This window comes from Argopecten irradians, chromosome 11 (assembly GCF_041381155.1).
Source record: "Argopecten irradians isolate NY chromosome 11, Ai_NY, whole genome shotgun sequence".
Taxonomy (NCBI): Eukaryota; Metazoa; Mollusca; class Bivalvia; order Pectinida; family Pectinidae; genus Argopecten; species Argopecten irradians.
The window spans coordinates 33,447,193-33,466,811 of record NC_091144.1 but is presented as its reverse complement, the minus strand read 5'-3'; the positions used below and the strand labels follow the sequence as shown (position 1 = coordinate 33,466,811).

At 36.6% G+C, this 19,619-nt stretch overlaps 2 protein-coding genes across 3 annotated transcripts; one reads left to right on the top strand and one right to left on the bottom strand.

The window, feature by feature from the left end:
- Positions 1-31: 31 nt before the first annotated feature.
- Positions 32-778, top strand: LOC138334579 (uncharacterized). The gene has a single exon (XM_069283229.1). The coding sequence runs from the start codon at positions 32-34 to the stop codon at positions 776-778; it is 747 nt and encodes a 248-aa protein (XP_069139330.1).
- A 12,642-nt stretch (positions 779-13,420) lies between these two features.
- On the bottom strand, positions 13,421-17,413 carry LOC138335352 (probable thiopurine S-methyltransferase). Of its 2 annotated transcripts, none has more exons than XM_069284396.1 (2): positions 17,243-17,413; positions 13,421-15,715 (listed from the first exon to the last, which is right to left on the bottom strand). In XM_069284396.1, exon 2 carries the CDS (start codon positions 15,710-15,712, stop codon positions 15,011-15,013), a length of 702 nt encoding a protein of 233 aa, XP_069140497.1. In that variant the 5' UTR covers positions 15,713-15,715; positions 17,243-17,413; the 3' UTR covers positions 13,421-15,010. The 2 variants fall into 2 exon arrangements, with proteins under 2 accessions (XP_069140497.1, XP_069140498.1); XM_069284397.1 differs by having other exon boundaries at positions 13,421-15,712.
- Between the last annotated feature and the right edge of the window lie 2,206 nt (positions 17,414-19,619).

The following is a 19,619-nucleotide window of genomic DNA, read 5'->3' as shown; positions in this document are numbered from 1 at the left end:
AGCATACAATGTTTCTACAGATGTCTCTGTTATGAACAAGCCTAGCAACACTATTATTTCTACTGATATTCACACTTCAGAGCCCGCTATTGAAACTTCAGAGCCTGATATTAACACTTCAGAGCCAGCTATTGACACTTCAGAGCCTGATATTAACACTTCAGAGCCCGCTATTGACACTTCAGAGCCAGCTATTGACACTTCAGAGCCCGTTATTGACACTTCAGAGCCCGCTATTGACACTTCAGAGCCCGTTATTGACACTTCAGAGCCCGCTATTGACACTTCAGAGCCACCTATTGACACTTCAGAGCCAGCTATTGACACTTCAGAGCCTGATATTAACATTTCAGAGCCCGTTATTGACACTTCAGAGCCAGCTATTGACACTTCAGAGCCTGATATTAACACTTCAGAGCCCGTTATTGACACTTCAGAGCCCGTTATTGACACTTCAGAGCCCGCTATTGACACTTCAGAGCCAGCTATTGACACTTCAGAGCCTGATATTAACACTTCAGAGCCCGCTATTGACACTTCAGAGCCCGTTATTGACACTTCAGAGCCCGCTATTGACACTTCAGAGCCTGATATTAACACTTCAGAGCCCGCTATTGACATTTCAGAGCCCGCTATTGACACTTCTGAAACTAATGTTGATGGAATTCAGGATACATCAGAATTATTATCCAAAAACATTTTTACACGAGAGGATCTTTCCGCACTTCAACGCAATGATTCAGGCCTGAAACCACTCATTGCCTATCTTGAACATTGATTGTTACGTTAACTACCTCACAAAAACTGTCAAGACAGATAATTACGACTATATTATGGTTGATAGAGTTTTGTTTCATTCGCGTGTGCCAAAGTCTAAAAGGGCGCATCATATGAACCCTTACCAACTGGTTGTCCCGGAGGCGTTGTACAAGACAATTCTTGAACTTCATCATGCCACTCCTATTGATGGTCACGGTGGAATCCGAGTGAACGAGAAATACTTTTTCAAACGTATAGCTACGATAATCCAAGATTATGTACGATCTTGTCCCCAATGTCAACGTCGGAAAATCACCCAGAGTCATACTAAAAATGGCATCACAGCATTCCCTACTCCTTCATCTCCATTCCAAGCTTAAGAGACAGATTTGTTTGGCCCATTGCCTACATCATACAAGGGAAATACCTATGTATTGACCGCCGTAGATCTCTACAGTTAATTCTTTGTGGCTAAACTACTTGTCGGGAAGGATGCCATGTCAGTTGCTACATGTCTGTATGAGATATTTACTCAGTATCCACGTATGTGACACTCTAATAACTGATCGTGGCACAGAATTTACAGCTAACGTCACTGATTTGGTTGTATGCAACTCGGAATCCAGCAACAAATACACCTCCGTACGCTCATCATTGCCTCGGTGACTGCGAACGCACCTATTCTACTTTGGCAGAACGTATTTCAGCGCGAGCTAGAGAGGATGTCCGTACATGGAATGACGACCTTTCGGGATGTGTTTTTAGTATGAACTCTGCCGTAAATGCAAGTACGGGTTATCCCCCCTTTGAAGTTGTATTTGGGTGTCGCCCAAAGTTTCCTTTTACTGAGATACCAGTGTTAATGAACCTTCTCCCAGAAGATGTTGATACCTACATGACACAGATGCTTGGCCGGCTAGCCAATATCCGTACCGAAGTAGAAACTAATGTTGCCAAGTCGAAGGGCAAAATGGTTGCAAAGACCAACATTAGCAAAGAAGGATCTCCCTTAGAAGTTTATGAAGGAGACTATGTTTACCGTTTACGCCATCATGTTGGTTCAGGAAAAAAATACATGACATGTACAGTGGCCCTTATGTCGTACACTTGGTTTGGTTTGTTTATTTTTACGTCCTATTAACAGCCAGGGTCATGTAAGGACGTGCCAGGTTTGTTGGTGGAGGAAAGACGGAGTACCCGGAGAAAAACCACCGACCAGCGGTCAGTACCTGGCAACTGCCCCACATGGGATTCGAACCCGCTTCCCAGAGGTGGAGGGCTTGTGGTAATATGTCGGGACATCTTAACCACTCGGCCACCGCGGCCCCCATGTCGTACACAAACTTACATCGCCACATACTTTTGCTACTTCGCAATACTAATTCTAAGGAGGTTATTGCTACTCCTGTTCCTGTGGATCAGGTAAAAGAGGCATATGTTCGTGAACCAGCCCCCAACCTTTCTTGCTTGGCTCAATCACCACTCATCAGGACAAACCTCAGTCTGTCGACGGCTCAACGGAAACGTGTGACCCTAATACTATGTTGCAGGCTCCACTTATGGTTCCCAAAACAACACCAACGCTTCCAAACTGTACGCGGCCACTCAGTAATCGTCAAAAACCATTAAGATATCATGAAAGTGTTGACATCTCCGTCTCTACTGAGGAAAGTTCTATCTCTCATATTTTCTACAAAGTCAAGAAAATTTTTGGCCAACGGAAGAATGGTGACAATGTTGAACCTTCTCAAAACGCAATGTGGGTCCCATTTAGTGACATGAACACTAAAGCCAGAAATGCTCTTAAAAGGGCAACAGTTTCACTATACAAGAAGACACAACATGAACATACCGCAGTCTCCCAAAACACGCACCTCGTACATCATACATGCAACACACCGCATACATGGGAGGCCGTCCTTACATGACCATAGCTGTTAATAGGACGTTAATTAATCAAACAAACAAACAAACAAAATTCTTAAGTTACCACCTCCAATTCTCTACAGGTCTGTTATGACATTTGTATACACTTGGTTCTAATACTAAGTTCAATTTCCATTTAGCTACATACTCATTGTTAGCAATCACGGAAACTAATATGTTAGTGAATAATTTGTATCATTATGAGTACATATTCATATCAATATGCTCAAATAATCAGACAGATGAGTGCATGTGTATTATTGTTCTCTACATGTACTTGAATTTTATATGTTTAAAGTTTGATTTGATATATTTTGAAGTTAATGTGTTATCAGACATGTTTTCAATTGTTCCCAGCTATTTTTGTTGTTATCAAGAAATGACAACATTTGTTTTAATTCTAATGTATTCATTGATTTATTACCGTTGCATTTTTGGAATTTCATGAAATTTTGATGTTGCGGAGTTTTGATGACCTTGCAATCCCTGTACATGTATTGTAATTTTTACAATAGTAGGGAATTGGGAACTTCCACATGTATGTATCTATAAAGTATATACACCAGCAATGGAATGTTTCCTAATGCATATCTAAACATGATAGAGTAAGGCAAAGAATAGAACATGTCTTTATGACTGCATTACTATTTTCACTATGAGATATGACGCTAATATGTTGTGGATCCAGTAAAAGTGTTATATGGTTGATTTTGTGGAATATTTTGAATATGTGTGAATGTGAAGAGAACAAGTTTTAAATTGCTATTTTGTTTCCATAATATATCTCGTATATTGGAAATATTTATATGAGATTTGCACATCTTACTGGTTAAAGGGACAATTCGGTCTAAGAGTACATTTAAACTTGCACATATTTCGAAAACAAACTAGTTCTAAGGGAAATTAGATTAGTTTGTTTAACTGTGATATGTCAGAAAAGCTCACTGTAGTCAAATGTAAGTGAAAAGTTCAATCGCCATTACACATAGCCTTGTATGCCGAACCCTGACCCTTGCCTGTGTAGTAAAGAATTTTTTGTCTAGAACTACTCAAATCGCTCTTACAGTTGCGTTAACATTATAAGATGCATGTTCTTGTCTAAAAATAATTTCATCAACTCCTCAGTGGTTATGTATTGCATTTGTTTAACGTGCGTGAATTTGACTCGGGTAAGGGTACAGCCTACATGTTGTACCTGTTTAATCGTATTGATCAACGATTTGGAATTTCAATAGTATTAATCAAAATACTTAACCATTTTGTGGAATTTGTCACTATTTCTTGTCATATGTTTCATAAGGAATGTAGAACAATACATTTATGCCATATTTTGCTTCTTTGTTATGTAAAAGAATTAACCTGAGTGAATTGTCCCTTTAAGACTTGGGTAGAAGAATTTACTAACTACATTGTCATTTTCCATTATGCCATTTACAATAATATTGTTGAAGTGAATGTGTAACTGTATCTAAATGCCTTCATAATTATAGTACTATACATATGTCTGGTAATCATTACCCCTTCACTCTGTAGCCAGTGGTAAAATTTGTTCACATTACATCTTCCAAATTTTAAAGTTGTGGCGGGGATGTGGTGTGCATGTACACTTTTTTATAAAAAGTGTTTAGTGGGATACAGAGTGTTTAGGGAGATCAAAGGTCAAAGGGAGATAATTCACTTTTACTACTTTCCGCTTATTGGTTCTAACTTTAAAGTTGTATTGCTGCCAATTTCACTGTAACGATATGAAAGTTAAGCATTTGATATTTAAACATTGACATGTAACTTGATGATTTAGCTCCCCAAAAGCATATGTCGGCCTATCAAAGAGCCGAAATCTAGGGATCGTATATTCCTGGTTTTGAATAAAGCGCCTTCAATCACCGCCATGTTCAGTGACTTCGGGTTTTGTCGGATTCCGAATCGGATCACGTGACTGACGTTCGACACGACCTGCACGTGGTGAGCCAGGTAACGAGCGTTAGCGCACATGTGTTTGTTTACGTTTTCCTTTTGGCTTATATGAGCAAATCATTCTGGTATATGTCCACAGATTGAGTATTTGAAACATCCAATTTACACATTGCCGTAAAATATTGTGTGTATCAAATGTTGTAATGTGCGAGCAGTATTTTCTTTGTAGATAGAGTCTGATGAGATCGACCACATGTTTTGTTTATGAAAAATTGTTGACATGGTTTCACAACTCTCGTTTTACTTCGAGATTGTCGCGACGATGTTCGGTAGTGTTCGGAATGATTCGGCATCTTTCGAGCCTATTTTTCACGTGTACACATTAAAAAGATTTTTTACTTTTATAATTAAAATGCTTCCAGTGCTGCAACTTTATAAAAAGTGGTAAAATTAGAAAGTTTAAAATCAGGCAGACGGAAAAATATGTATTTAACTTAAACAGTTTTCATACGATGACAAAAAAACCCAACAAAACGAAAGTTAGTTATAGACCATACAACTACACGTATTTACCGGAGTTCCAGAATTTGATTTGTTTTGTATATTACTGTTGACTTGAATAAAAGAGTTCCAATGGACGCATGTGCATTTTTATGAGTGCTCTTCTAGGGGATCACAATACATCGTAAAACTCATCTCAGCCATTCTAAATCGTAATATTTTTCCTGGGGGAGACCCCGAGACCCCCAAACACCAAAAATCTCGCGCCTTCGGCCATCGACCTTTACCCCCCATTAGGTTTCATCGTCTTACGCCATTGTTACCACTCTGCTCTGTGGTAGTTTCTTAGATATATCAAAAATCAAAACATTTTCTATTAAAAATTAAAATTTGTGTTATCCCCTTTATCAGTAATTTTTTACTGTTACTATGTAACTAATTTAATTTATATGTATATAATATGACTGAAGGCAAGGCCTTAATGGGCGCAGCCAGATGTTTCAGTAACCATTAATTATGCAATGTCAATACGTTCAATTTATCGGAATAACGGAGCCGAATTTTCTGTTTATTTTTAATTCATATATTCACACCTCAAACCCTTACTTGGAAAAGGAAATCCACATAAGAAAAGGAAGAAATTTTATTTCTGTAACAGATATTCCGTTTTTGGCCAGCTGATTACATTGGAAGGTGGTCTATCACTTGAACGCTTGCAAGTTAAAAGCAATAGCACTGAGCTTCTGCTAAATGAATATTACGTTTGTCGGATCATAAAAGCGTTTGAATTGCTTGATTACATAATGAGCTGACTTCAAAGCACCGCATTCCCGCTGATGGGAATTTTTACAGTGGAGAAAAATGGCGGCCGCAAACTGAAGTTGTCAGTGTGTAGGATTGAATTTGAATGATTGTGTTTTTTCTTATATTTTTATGTATGTGTTACCTTAGAAGTGCAATGAGACGAAATACAGATTTTCCTATAATTGTCATGTATGTAGTAACATTACGGAGCTAGTCGTCAAAATAACACAAAAAAATTTAAACTGAGATGTGGTGAAATTGTTTTAACAAGAGGCCCAAAGGGCCTTAACGGTCATCTGACTACCTTGGCAATAGTAAAATTAATTATATATGGTGTCACTTTGTCAGGACCATGTCAGGATCATTTTCAATTTCTTTCAACAAATTGTATTTCAAACAAGAGGCCCAAGGGCCTTAACATATAGGAAATTAATTAGATATAGTGTCATGGTAGCCATCTTCGATTTGTGATCAACCAGAGATGTAACAATACTTTGTCGGGACCATGTCAGGATCATTTCATGCAAGTTTCAGCCAAATCGCACCGGTAGAACTTGATAAGAAGTTCAAAATGTGTTTTCAAGATGGCCGCTGTGGCAGCCATCTTGGATTTCAGATCAACCCGAAAAATAACAACACTTTATCAGGACCAAGTGAGGATCATTTCATGCAAGTTTCAACCAAATCGCACCGGTAAAACTTGATAAGAAGTTCGAAATATGTTTTCAAGATGGCGGCTGTGGCGGCCATCTTGGATTTTGGATCAACCTAAAAAATAACAACACTTTGTCAGGACCATGTCAGGATCATTTCATGCAAGTTTCAGTCTAATCGCACCGGTAGAACTTGAGAAGAAGTTCAAAATGTGTTTTCAAGATGGCGGCTGTGGCAGCCATCTTGGGTTTCGGATCAACCAAAAAATAACAACACTTTGTCAGGACCATGTTAGGATCATTTCATGCAAGTTTCAGTCAAATCGCACCGGTAGAACTTGAGAAGAAGTTCAAAATGTGTTTTCAAGATGGCGGCTCTGGCGGCCATCTTGGATTTCGGATCGACCCGAAAAATAAACAACACTTTGTCGGGACCATGTCAGGATCATTTCATGAAAGTTTCAGCCAAATCGCACCGGTAGAACTTGAGAAGAAGTTCAAAATGTGTTTTCAAGATGGCGGCTGTGGCGGCCATCTTGGATATCGGATCGACCCGAAAAATAACAACACTTTGTCAGGACCATGTCAGGATCATTTCATGCAAGTTTCAGCCCAATCGCACTGGTAGAACTTGAGAAGAAGTTCAAAATGTGTTTTCAAGATGGCGGCTGTGGCGGCCATCTTGGATTTCGGATCGACCCGAAAAATAACAACACTTTGTCGGGAGCATGTCAGGATCATTTCATGCAAGTTTCAGCCAAATCGCACCGGTAGAACTTGAGAAGAAGTTCAAAATGTGTTTTCAAGATGGTGGCTGTGGCGGCCATCTTGGATATCGGATCGACCCGAAAAATAACAACACTTTGTCAGGACCATGTCAGGATCATTTCATGCAAGTTTCAGTCAAATCGCACCGGTAGAACTTGAGAAGAAGTTCAAAATGTGTTTTCAAGATGGCGGCTGTGGCAGCCATCTTGGATTTCGGATTGACCCGAAAAATAACAACACTTTGTCGGGACCATGTCAGGATCATTTCATGCAAGTTTCAGCCAAATTGCACCGGTAGAACTTGAGAAGAAGTTCAAAATGTGAAAAGTTAACGCACGGCGGACGGCGCACGGCGGACGGCGGACGGCGGACGGCGGACGACGACGGACGAAACATGATGACTATAGGTCATCCTGAAATTGTTTTTAAAAGGCGGGATATTATTTGTGTAGTAAAAACAGGGATCTAGCACGAATTTTTACCAACACTATATGTATATTATACAATTGTTGGCTGGGGTTGAGGGCAACAGATGATTTGATTTGGTGGGACCTGAAGACAACAGTTTGTGTGAGGGTCCAACAAATCATCTGTTGCCCAAAAACACAGTCAACAACTGTTTTGTTATACCCAATTGTGACGTCGCTCCGGTCCAACAGTATACAGTTGTTTCACGCCTTTTCAGTCAACAGTCAAACATCTTTCTTATGGTGTTGGGACCAACCCGATGAACTGTTTCCCGAGGCCTATGGCACGCCGTTTTATCATAAAATACACATAATACTTAAAGTCAAATCTTTTGACCTTAAAGGCAAAAACATTTTTTGGCCATTATGTACATTTCACCTTTAGCTTATGGGCAAAAGATTTGACCTTAAAGCTGACAATGCAAGTTAAAAAGTATACATTTGAGATTAATTTTTTCTCTCAATATTTTCTTCCAATTCGTTTCTGAGACAGCCCCTTGCGTTTCTAGGGCAGGCAGACGCCATTTTGTTTTAACTCTGTTTGGATACAACACAGGGTACCGACCCCTATATAAAGCACGTGAACCACACACACGTGCAATCAGTCGAACGCTCGCTTTTCAATGTGTAACAACTTACACCTGACCGGCTCTAGATCTACTGTACTATATACCCAAAACGTATTTACCTGTAACCTGAGGCTGTGCCATAAGAATAAAATGGTTAGTACCTTCAATGTTTTCTCAAATAAAGTTTCTAAGAACCATATAAGATCTATACAGTTGAACATTCTTTCCACGTGCGAGATCCATTTTGATTATAATGTAAACAAACTCGGAAATTCTAACAGCAGATAACATTGTCAAGCTAAAAATAAACACTGCACTCACCTGACAATGATTCATTGAAGTAATATTGTCAGCTAGATCCCAAAATATGTCAAATACGAGCTAAAACAACATGGTTGCCATCGAGAGCAAAGCGAAAAGCATCGATGTTTTGTGGTTTGCGTTTCGAAGGAGGAAAGGTTACAGTCACTTTCTTAGATAAGGCTATACAATAGTTCAACACCTAACAACTATTCATATTCTTATGCACTCTTATGGCGTAATTAGGTTTTCCAGCGAACAAAAATATTTGTTCATCTTAACAAAAAATATTCATTGATTAAAATAGATATTTAAGTCCGAGTAATTTCACCAGCATATTTCCGGTATCAGTTATCGATATCGAAATAATTAGGTCAATATTAATATTTGTTTAATTGATAAGAATAAATTGGATCAAATCTTGGTATTATGGTAAGATTTTAATTTTCCTAATCAATCACGTTGAGTAAATCTTGCATCTTTTTCAAACACTCAAAAACAGTTGGTGAATTCTTGTATTATCAGATTAAGTGTGAAATGTAAATACCGAAATGAAACAAGACGAAAAACCAAACTATTCGAAAATATTTAATTTTAGTTGTTTTCATACTAAATCCAACTCTCTGATAAGCAGATTTTTTTTTCATATACTTTGAAGAAAAAATCCGAGGATGGCGTGACGTAATCATGACATCACAATAGAGACGTCGGCGTTGCGTATTGAAAAGATTGAAAAATCAATAGAATCATATGTTTAAACGTATTTTTTATCCAGTACTCTGTAAAATTATTATTAACATTGATGCAAGTATTTTTAAATTTCATAGGGGTATGAAATAAATTTTGTTGACAAACTTTGCAAACAAAATTTCTTTCATACCCCTATGAAGTTAAAAAAAGTAACATTAAGGCCCGGTCCTATTGAAGAGCGAATTAATTACGGATTAATTTAGTTTATTTGGCCGTTCGTTGTCGTCCGCAGCAAAACTGGCTAAAATAACAAATGTTCAAGTATAGATTAGGGATAAATTAATAACGTACTGCAAATTTATTACGAACAAATGCGGATATTTCACGAATAAAAGCGAATATGATAACGGATGCTCTCCCGTGAGGGGTCCAATCGGTAAGATTACCAAACAATGCGGATATGTAACAAACAATTACGAATATATAACGCATATGTTAAGGAAACAGATCAGAAGTATTGCAAATGTTACAGATATATTACGAATCTATTAATATTGCATTGCATAGATGTAGCGGAAAGAAGGGTGAATTACGGTGGTAAAAGAAGCGCGCTCGGGCCTCTCGGTATCGCTTTTCTTATCAACACGACTGCAACAAAGATAAGCCAGTTGCAACTTTAATTTCATCCTACATCCTCCAGATGCAAAAATGGTCCAGTCTGTTTCAAATTCAAATCAAAGCACACAACTTTTTCTTTTCTGTTTTTGAAACAATTTCATGACTTAAACAAGTTGATTGATATGTTTCTGGATACCATATTGTTATGCTGCATTGGTATTATTGCCGAGGAGCCATTATTACACCTGTACTTCTCGAACGACTGGAAATAATAGACAAATATGTCGGTTTTTGCCATATTTATATAGTAGTTTTGGTTTACACAACACGTTTGTTTTACTTTCGCAAATTATTCTCAAATTATTCGCAAAAAGACGCACTACAAACGCTGGACACAATATACATTCGCTACAAATTATTTTGATTCGTGATGTCAACGTGATAGGTACGCTACATATTCGTTTTACACACTGTCTCAGTTCGCTATAAAGCCGTAAAACCCTGTCAGTTGCGGATATCAACGAATAACAGCGGATATACAGCGCATATAATAAGCATGCATTGAGTATATATTACGAACGAATAGCGTATCTATTGCGAATGATTTCCGCAATCAAAATTTTGTGCAGTTCAAAAATCCTGGGAACGGAAAAACTGGCCATTGCGGATAATTACGGACGTGTGCTGATGTTGTTCACCGAATATCGGCCAATTTTTACGCAATGCATTCGCAAATCTCCCTAAACGCCAGTGGGACCGGGCCTTGATGCTTAAATGAAGAAGTATCCATCGTTTACTGCTTACTTTTAATACAAAACATACTAATATCCCTGTAAGAAACTTGGAATGGTATCTTAAAAGCGACATCTTATAGTGTTTCGATGTCTTTGTGTTGTCGTAAGATAATTTCTGGTTAAATTTGATTCAAGCGTTGTAATCTGTAGTCAAAAGGCATTCAAACATTACAATGCATTGTACACATGACAGGCCGTCATTAACTAACACTGACTATTAAAATGACTTAAACTTGATAAGCCAAACCCATCAAAAGTAAATGTATTTCGCATAATGGTTACCAAAGGGAACATAATTTAAATTATTCATAATACAAATCCTCTCTATAGCTACTCCCAATCAAAGGTAGTTTCCTTGTTAAAGTCAAATAAGGTTATATCGTCTTAGAAAGCAGACTGATTACTGAAATATTTTCATTTTTTTTACTGATTCATTTTGACATTCCTGTTTCTCATGAATATTAGTGTCGGACGTTATCATAATTACGTCTGAAAATAGACGTATTGAGGTGTACTATGACATGGGTGTTACGAAAGATCCTTCGATTGTAAGTATGATGTTAAACCAATCTGATCAAAAGATCGAAATACAGACCACCCCGTTCAATAGAGGATCTGACAACATCCCATAAGGGTCATGTTCAGATAACTTTTATACTTTCTAAACCTTACTTCATCAATTAAAAACTCCATTTCGTCCCAGTATACAAATACATTTAGCTTTGTTGTGCTCTTTGTACGAGATGACTGCGTACAAGAAAATAGTTCTGACAGTTTTCCCTAACTATTTCGTCCCTTAAAATTCACTTTCAGGGTTCTAGAGGGAGCAATTTTATTGGCCATTTCCAAAGGTCATCAGAAATTGATTCCTAATGGCATGTTGTCGGATCCTCTTATCAGACGTAATGATATGAAATATTTGTATTTTAAAAAGAATGAATTTAAAGATAATAAATATTCTGAAACAAGTGAATACTGACTTCCTGATTTAAATCTTCAAATCAAAACCCGGCACAGTAACTCTTTTCATTATTTCCTATTCTATCTTTGCATATAGCAAAATTAGCTTTCCTGTAAGTAGGTAACCAATTTGACTTCTTTATTTGGTGAGCGAAACTCTTGTCTCTTTCACTGAAGACTGACGTTTTACTCGAAACACATGACGTCACAATCAATACCTACCCGCAAACGCAGATAACTCTGCGATATGCAAATACCGAATAAGCTGGACGGATTAACTATAGGTACTTACGTCGCCGTTTTTAACGTGTGAATTGATTTGTTGATCCGACAGCGTAATAATGTGAAAGAAAAAAGAGTCTATCAATAAAAGTGGAATTACTGGTAAAAAGATTAAATCATAAGTTTATGTGATGGCAATATCAAACGAGAATTTGAGTGTATTCTACATAAGCCGCTTCGCTTCGCATTTTATTTTATAATACCTCCAGCGCCTACATATTATGAGGTTGAAAAGAGCGGTTGTTAATAAAAAAAAACCTGTATTTTTAGTTCCGTGGTACAAACGATACACACGGAAGATGAGGTAAGGATAATTCAATAAAGAGACAAAAAAATTTCTCGTTTTCTAGACAGACCACCCGCCTCTAAAATATTTAAAAACAAGAGGCCCATGGGCCGTAACGGTCATATGACTATTAGTACAATACAACATAGTCATTTAAAGATTTTAGCCTATTTGACCCCTGTGACCTTGATTAAAGGTCAAGGTCCTTCATTTGAACAAACTTGGTAGCCCTTCATCCCAGCATACTAGGGGCCCAATATCAGTACCATGGGCCTTCTGTGTCTTGAGAAGAAGTTGTTTAAAGATTTTAGCCTTTTTAACCCCCATGACCTTGAAGGAAGATCAAGGTCATTCATTTGAACAAACTTGAGAGCCCTTCATCCAAGCATGTCAAAGGCCCAATATCAGGTCTCTAGGCCTCTTAGTTATTGACGAGAAGTTATTTAAAGAATTTTAGCCTATTTGACCCCTGTGACCTTGTATGAAGGTCAAGGTCCTCTATTTGAACAAACTGGGTAGCCCTTCATCCCAGCATGCTGCAGGCCCAATATGAGTATTCTGGGCCTTTTGGTTCTTGAGAAGAAGTCATTTAAAGATTTTAGCTTATTTGACCCCTGTGACCTTGAATGAAAGTCAAGGTCCTTCATTTGAACAAACTATGTAGCCCTTCATCCCAGCATACTACATGCCCAATATCAGTGCCCTGGGCCTTCTGGTTCTTGAGAAGAAGTCGTTTGAAGGATTTTAGCCTATTTGACCCCTGTGACCTTGAATGAAGGTCAAGGTCATTTATTTGAACAAACTTGGTAGCCCTTCATCCCAGCATGCTACATGCCCAATATCAGTACCCTGGGCCTTTCGGTTCTTGAGAAGAAGTTGTTTGAATGAAAAGTTTACGGACGGGGCATGGCGGACGGCGCACGACGACGGACGGTGCGTAGATGACCTAAAAAAATCGCTAAAATTTGGCTTGATCATTTTTGTCCCTCCCACGTCTAGACGATTCTAGAAATATTGAAGATTCAAACTAAGGAGACAATTTAGTAATAGAATTCTTCTGTCAAAGTCTTTACAACAACTGGTGACCAGCCTAATCGTTTGCATGTGGTACACAATTGACTTTTCAAAATTTGTTTTCTATTTTTTAATATCAATTCATTATAAACATACATAAGGATTAATAAGAGTCTAAATATATTACTTGACACATGCGTAAATAACTCATTTGTACGGTATACAGGGTGATTCGGATTCGAATCTGGTTAAAAAAAAATCTACTAAAGTTTGGAGACTGTCCGTGACTGAGAACTAAGGACAATTGTAACACAAAAGTTGTCGAAAAATATTGATAATAAAAACTGTCAGTGTTAAAATCTGATGGTAGATGATAAAACAATAATCAACATAGGTCATGTTCGTGAAGACAAAACAACATTAAACAAGGACATAGTCATTCAGATCCCCCGCCAATGGAGATATCAAAGCTGAAGTAAGTTTGATTGTGGAGATCCCCCGCCAATGGAGATATCAAAGCTGAAGTAAGTTTGATTGTGGAGACTTATGTGTATGAAAAAAACCAGGAAAAAGGAAGTTGAGCTAAAGAAAGATGATGTATAATTCAAGTAGAGCGGGGCTGAAATTGTTGAATCAGGTATACAGCCTTGACATTTATATTAGACTATATACACAAAGATGGGTGGAGTTTTGCAAAGTAACATTTACCATTTACCATGATATTTTCAGCAATGTTTCCATGGTAACGGAAAAAGTGCAAAAAATGAAAACCTAAAAATAGCAAAAGGTACAACTAGACCATAAAAAGAATGTATCTATGAAGTTTCGTGGAAAGATCTCTGCTAGTTTTAGAGTTGTGCTCCGGAAACGATTCTTGCACAAAAATTTGTTTCCATGTTTCCATGGTTACAGAAAAAGTACAAAAAGTGAAAACCTTAAAATAGCAAAAGGCACTACTAGACCATAAGACCAATGTGTCTATGAAGTTTCGTGGAAAAATCTCAACCGGTTTTCCAGTTATGCTGCGGAAACGAACCTGGTACAAAGATATGATATTTTCAGCAATGTTTCCATGGTTACAGAAAAAGTGCAAAAAATGAAAACCTAAAAATAGCAAAAGGCACTACTAGACCATAAGAACAATGTGTCTATAAAGTTTCATGGAAAGATCTCTGCTGGTTTTAGAGTTGTGCTCCGGAAACGATTCTTGCACAAAAATCTGCCATCTTCAGCAATGTTTCCATGGTTACAGAAAGAAAGTACAAAAAGTGAAAACCTTAAAATAGCAAAAGGCACTACTAGACCATAAGACCAATGTGTCTATGAAGTTTCCTGAAAATATCTCTTCTGGTTTTAGAGTTATGCTCCGGAAACGAACCTGGTACAAAATATGATATTTTCAGCAATGTTTCCATGGTTACGGAAAAAATGCAGACAATGAAAACCTAAAAATAGCAAAAAGCACTACTAGACCATAAGACCTATGTGTGTATGAAGTTTCATGGAAATATTTCCACTGGTTTTAGAGTTATGCTCCGGAAACCATTCGTACGTACGTACGGACGGACGGAACCCATTTGTATATCCCCCGCCAACTTCGTTTGGCGGGGGATAAAAAATAAGAGATGACTAAATCACAAACTATATTGGAAAGATGGATTATCACGTTTAACGAAATGGATCAAATATTCGATTGAGTAAGACTTTAACTTTCTTGAAAACTGAGTCTAAACACATTGACTCCTTTCATCCCAGGTAAGGTAAGGAAATCTGGCGGATTTTTTGTCACTTCCATAAGTTTAACAACACTACATCCTGGCCCAAATTCTTTCTCGACGACATCGACGGGTACACAATATGGCGGTCCTTTGTCTAAATCTCGATCGGGCATCTCCATCAGATAACCAATCCCAGGATGAACAAGCGTTTTCATGACCCTGGTGTATCGCTCCCGGTCCGATATTAACATGGCTTGATAGGAGCCTCGATCCCATATTCCACTAAATCCGGATTCAATTTCAGAAGAAAACAAAAACAAATCACAACAGTAAAGTTTGATTTTGTGTTTGTGATCATTTGATCGAAAAAGTTTCCCTTTCACAGCTGGGACATCCTCAGAAGTGTAATCAATATTATGCTCCTTGAAAAAATCCTTCACTGCTATTTCTGATACTTCCACTCCGACAACCTCGTTCCCGAGGTCTGCCAGAAATTTTATATCGACTGTCTTTCCACAGAGAGGTACGAAAATTTTGTTTTTCGCTTGCGGTGACGTCATCAGTATCTGTGCATGTTTATCTATGGCTTGGTGTACGAAGCTTAGGTGCCACGGGAAGTTTTTTCCCTCCCACATATCCATCCAACCTTTCATCTCTTCGGCATCCATTTCTAGTATCTTCAGGAGCATCTGCTGTGTACAAAAACATGCTAGTGATACATCGTGTGCTATTAAATCGCCCCTCCCAAGAATAAGACATGATAAATCATCCTCAAATCTTTTCCTGTCATTATTTTTTTTTAACAATTTAAATGAAAAGTTTCGTGTCCAAGAATGCATTATCATATCTTAAAGTCAAGGAACGATCCTTGAAGTCTCTGGAATATGACATTGATTTCCTTTAGCTCATTATCATTTCCCATACTTTCAAAAATTTTGAATATTTTCCCAATATTTTTGTAAATTTCTTCTTGAATGTGAACATCTTATAATTAAAAAGTACATAATACAGGGAAATTTTGGAGAAAAACATATTTCCAATGCGGATATAAAAATTTATTCTATCAAGAATGTAGTCGATATTTGGAATTAAACAATTTAAATATCAAATAAAATTTTGACAAGCAAAAAGTGCACAAACCATTTTTGTTCATTTTTTTAAATTAAATCTCATATCTTAAATGGTCATGTAAGGACAGCCACTCATGTATGCAGTGTGTAGCGTGTGTGAAGTGCGAGGTTCGTGTTTTGGGAGACTGCGGTATGTTCGTGTTGTGTCTTCTTGTATAGTGGAACTGTTGCCCCTTTTATAGTGTTATATCACTGAAGCATGCCGCCGAAGACACCAAACAGTTAGATTGTTATTAGATACTACTAGTGCTAGAAATAAATAGACTAAATGAATAAACACTTAATCATATATTTTGTTGAAGATGAATTGATATCACAAACAATAAGTTTTTTTTTAAAAAACAAAGTTAACTTTTAATAGCTTATTACCTTTCCGGTAAAAATGATAAGAAATTCTTTAAAATAATAAAAACACATAAAATGTATATCAATGGCCTAAGATGGGGTTACATCACCAAATAAATGCTAGTTTCCTTGCATAATCTATGTTAACAGTGAAGAATCAACTAACGGGCTGTAATTAGGACGACAACGGGAAACTTAATACGACCCGAGTAATGAAAATTAACATTTAATTTATTTTAATTAAATTGTTCAGAAGGTTGTAATAAGGATAGTATTAACGTAAACTAAATACAAACTTCTAGCAATTGTCCATCATGCTCAACCTAGCAAGTATATAGTGTGTCCTGAACTGTAATTCTGTATCGTTTCCAGTGTAAAATTACTACTTCGTTAATGGGAGGTAACCAACGGTATGTGAATGGAATACCTACAACTAAGCACGAACCAGTGGTCTATCTCATTCCGATAGAAGCTAATCCACAGGTTAGTTTGACTATGTGATCATATAAACATTTAGATAAAATCTGCAACTCTATAGGCTCCCTCTGACTAGGGTAGATTCGTATATCAGAAAAATGGGCATCAACAAACATTATTCCTCAAAAGCGTGAAGCTTACACTTTACTGGGTAATAATAATGAAATAAATGCAGCTTTTACTTGGTAATCTGCTAACTTATGTAATTGTATTTATACTATTTATCTTTATATATGCGCAGACATTTAAACAGGGAAACAAACTTACCTAGTACATGTGTTTCTGTTATTTGATTCGACCCCTATATCCCGCGAGGACTAAGGTCGCCTCAAAATTTAACCTTTTTTGTATCGCTCCAGTGGAGGATCATAAAACAAGTTAATATCAAGCTGCCGATCTACTTGTGGTTGAGTTTTAGGAAAGGTGTGTATGTTTGAGGTGTTCTTATTGAGAATTAAATGGATATCAACTTGCAACACGTAACATGAGAATTTGTTTGGATTTTATCACAAAAAATGCTATTATATTTTTTAAATTCAATTAAATCATGTTAGCAGTGTGATTATTGTCTTAATACAATGATAGTTACATTTATTTCTGTTTAACAATAATTACTCCCAGGTCAGGGAGTGTTTAATGGTAGAAACGAATTCCGGTTTATGTTTTTTCTTCCTAGTTTCGGTTTACCGATAACAAGTTAGTTGATGTTTAAATTCTTATCATTGACATTTTTATCTGCTAATTATAAATACCGCGATATACAAATTAATTAACGTGTTAGGTGTATACACTGCCAAGTGTACATAATATAACCTAGCGAGAGCCTGCACGGTCGGCATTATCACGTGACATTGCTGCAGCCAAGAGAACGTAACCACAGGTGTGCATGTTGTCGGCCATTAACAGATTAAGACTGTTTGTAAGATGTTCAGTGCCAATTTAATGCATGATATATACCAGTATTTGAGTAATATTTTTTTATTTCATTTTAAATTTTTGTGTCTATTGAGATTAGAAAAATATCATTGTTTATGAATGCAAAATCAGTTTATGTAGCATCATATCATCTTTTGCCTATATCATAGGTTTTATTGTCAGCTGAATAATTACAAACATAAATGTTAATAAGTATGGTTCAGTCTTACAATGTACTTACAGCAGTTCTGAAAACGATCTTATGCTTTCATTAGGTAAGTAATATTTAAAGTAAATAATCTCAGAATATTGCTAGTTTCTTTTTGTCATCGTGGTTACACAAAAAAAATGCTTGCGACTTGTGTAACTAAAAGCAAACCTAGCAAATTTCTAGATCACCATGATCATATCTACATACACTATTTTGTTGATTACCTGGATAACTGTGGTTCTTATTTAAAGGTTGATACTCAGAGTTTTTATTGGATGCTTTTTAGATCTGATTTACATTGGTTTTTTTTATCTCATTTTTTGTACACTGCACTTAAACTTGATTATCCCGTTATTGAAATTCTTAGATATCATCAAAGTATTAAATGAAAATATAATAGTTAGGTTCATTGTTACTTACACCAGTTCAAAAAATGGTGACATGTTTTTTCTTTCTTAATAAGCAAATATTTTTGAAACATTTCAGTTTATAATTCAAAATGTATTAAAAATTACAAAATTATTTTTTTCAATTCATTTGTCACAGTATTTATTATAAAATTCTTCATTACATTACTTAAATGGATTTTTTTATAATATGTCTTAAGTGACATATAGCATTGTAAAGCTAGTCAGCATTCTACTAAATTAGTTTAGGTTTTTTTTCAAATGTTAACCCCATCCAATAAACTTGCATGAAATTGAAAACACCAGTGGTTATTCTCATTTCATCAGCATTTAGTATACCCAAAGTAGTTGCGGCCGATTTGATGCCTTGCATCAACGTTTTCTTGTGAAGTGGGGAAATTTTGTGGGGAATATGATACTATTTGTTATCGACATTTATACATTCTTACCAGCGATAAATGCTTTGGTTCCGAAGGTAAAATGAGGCTCGTGGTGGGGAAAGTTTTGTTATTTAAAGAACATGATACTTTGTGTTTTTCGGCACTTATACATTCTTACCAGCCATAAATATTTTCGTTCCGAAGGTGAAATGGGGTTTTTGATGGGGAATCTATAAAGCATTTTAAACAATACATGCTTTAACTCAGGTGAGTGTGTGATAGAAAACAGACAACCACTATAACCTTATCAGGATAGTTTATCGCAGCAGTGAAAGGAATCCAAGCGGTAAATGGATGTATCGAATTGATGTAGTCTTTCAGCGTCCAGTGGTGACAGGAGAACCATGCATATGTATATAGTGTGTGTAATTTTGTTACAGATATCTGAATTAAAATAAAGATATAGCTGTATATATCTGTGTGTGTATATATAAGGTATGTGTTGGTAATATTAACAGTGCGGACAAATAATCCGTCAAATATCCGAGGCCCCTTTATCAAGACACAAACAATAATCAAATTTAGTTGTAAAAGACACGGACGAAAAAACATTTACATACCTACATATATTGCTCCTTACAGACGACAGATAAAGGTAAAATGAATACATAGTCTGTTTATATATATATTATTTATTTGTATAAAAATGAAATGGTTCCTTGTGATGGGAA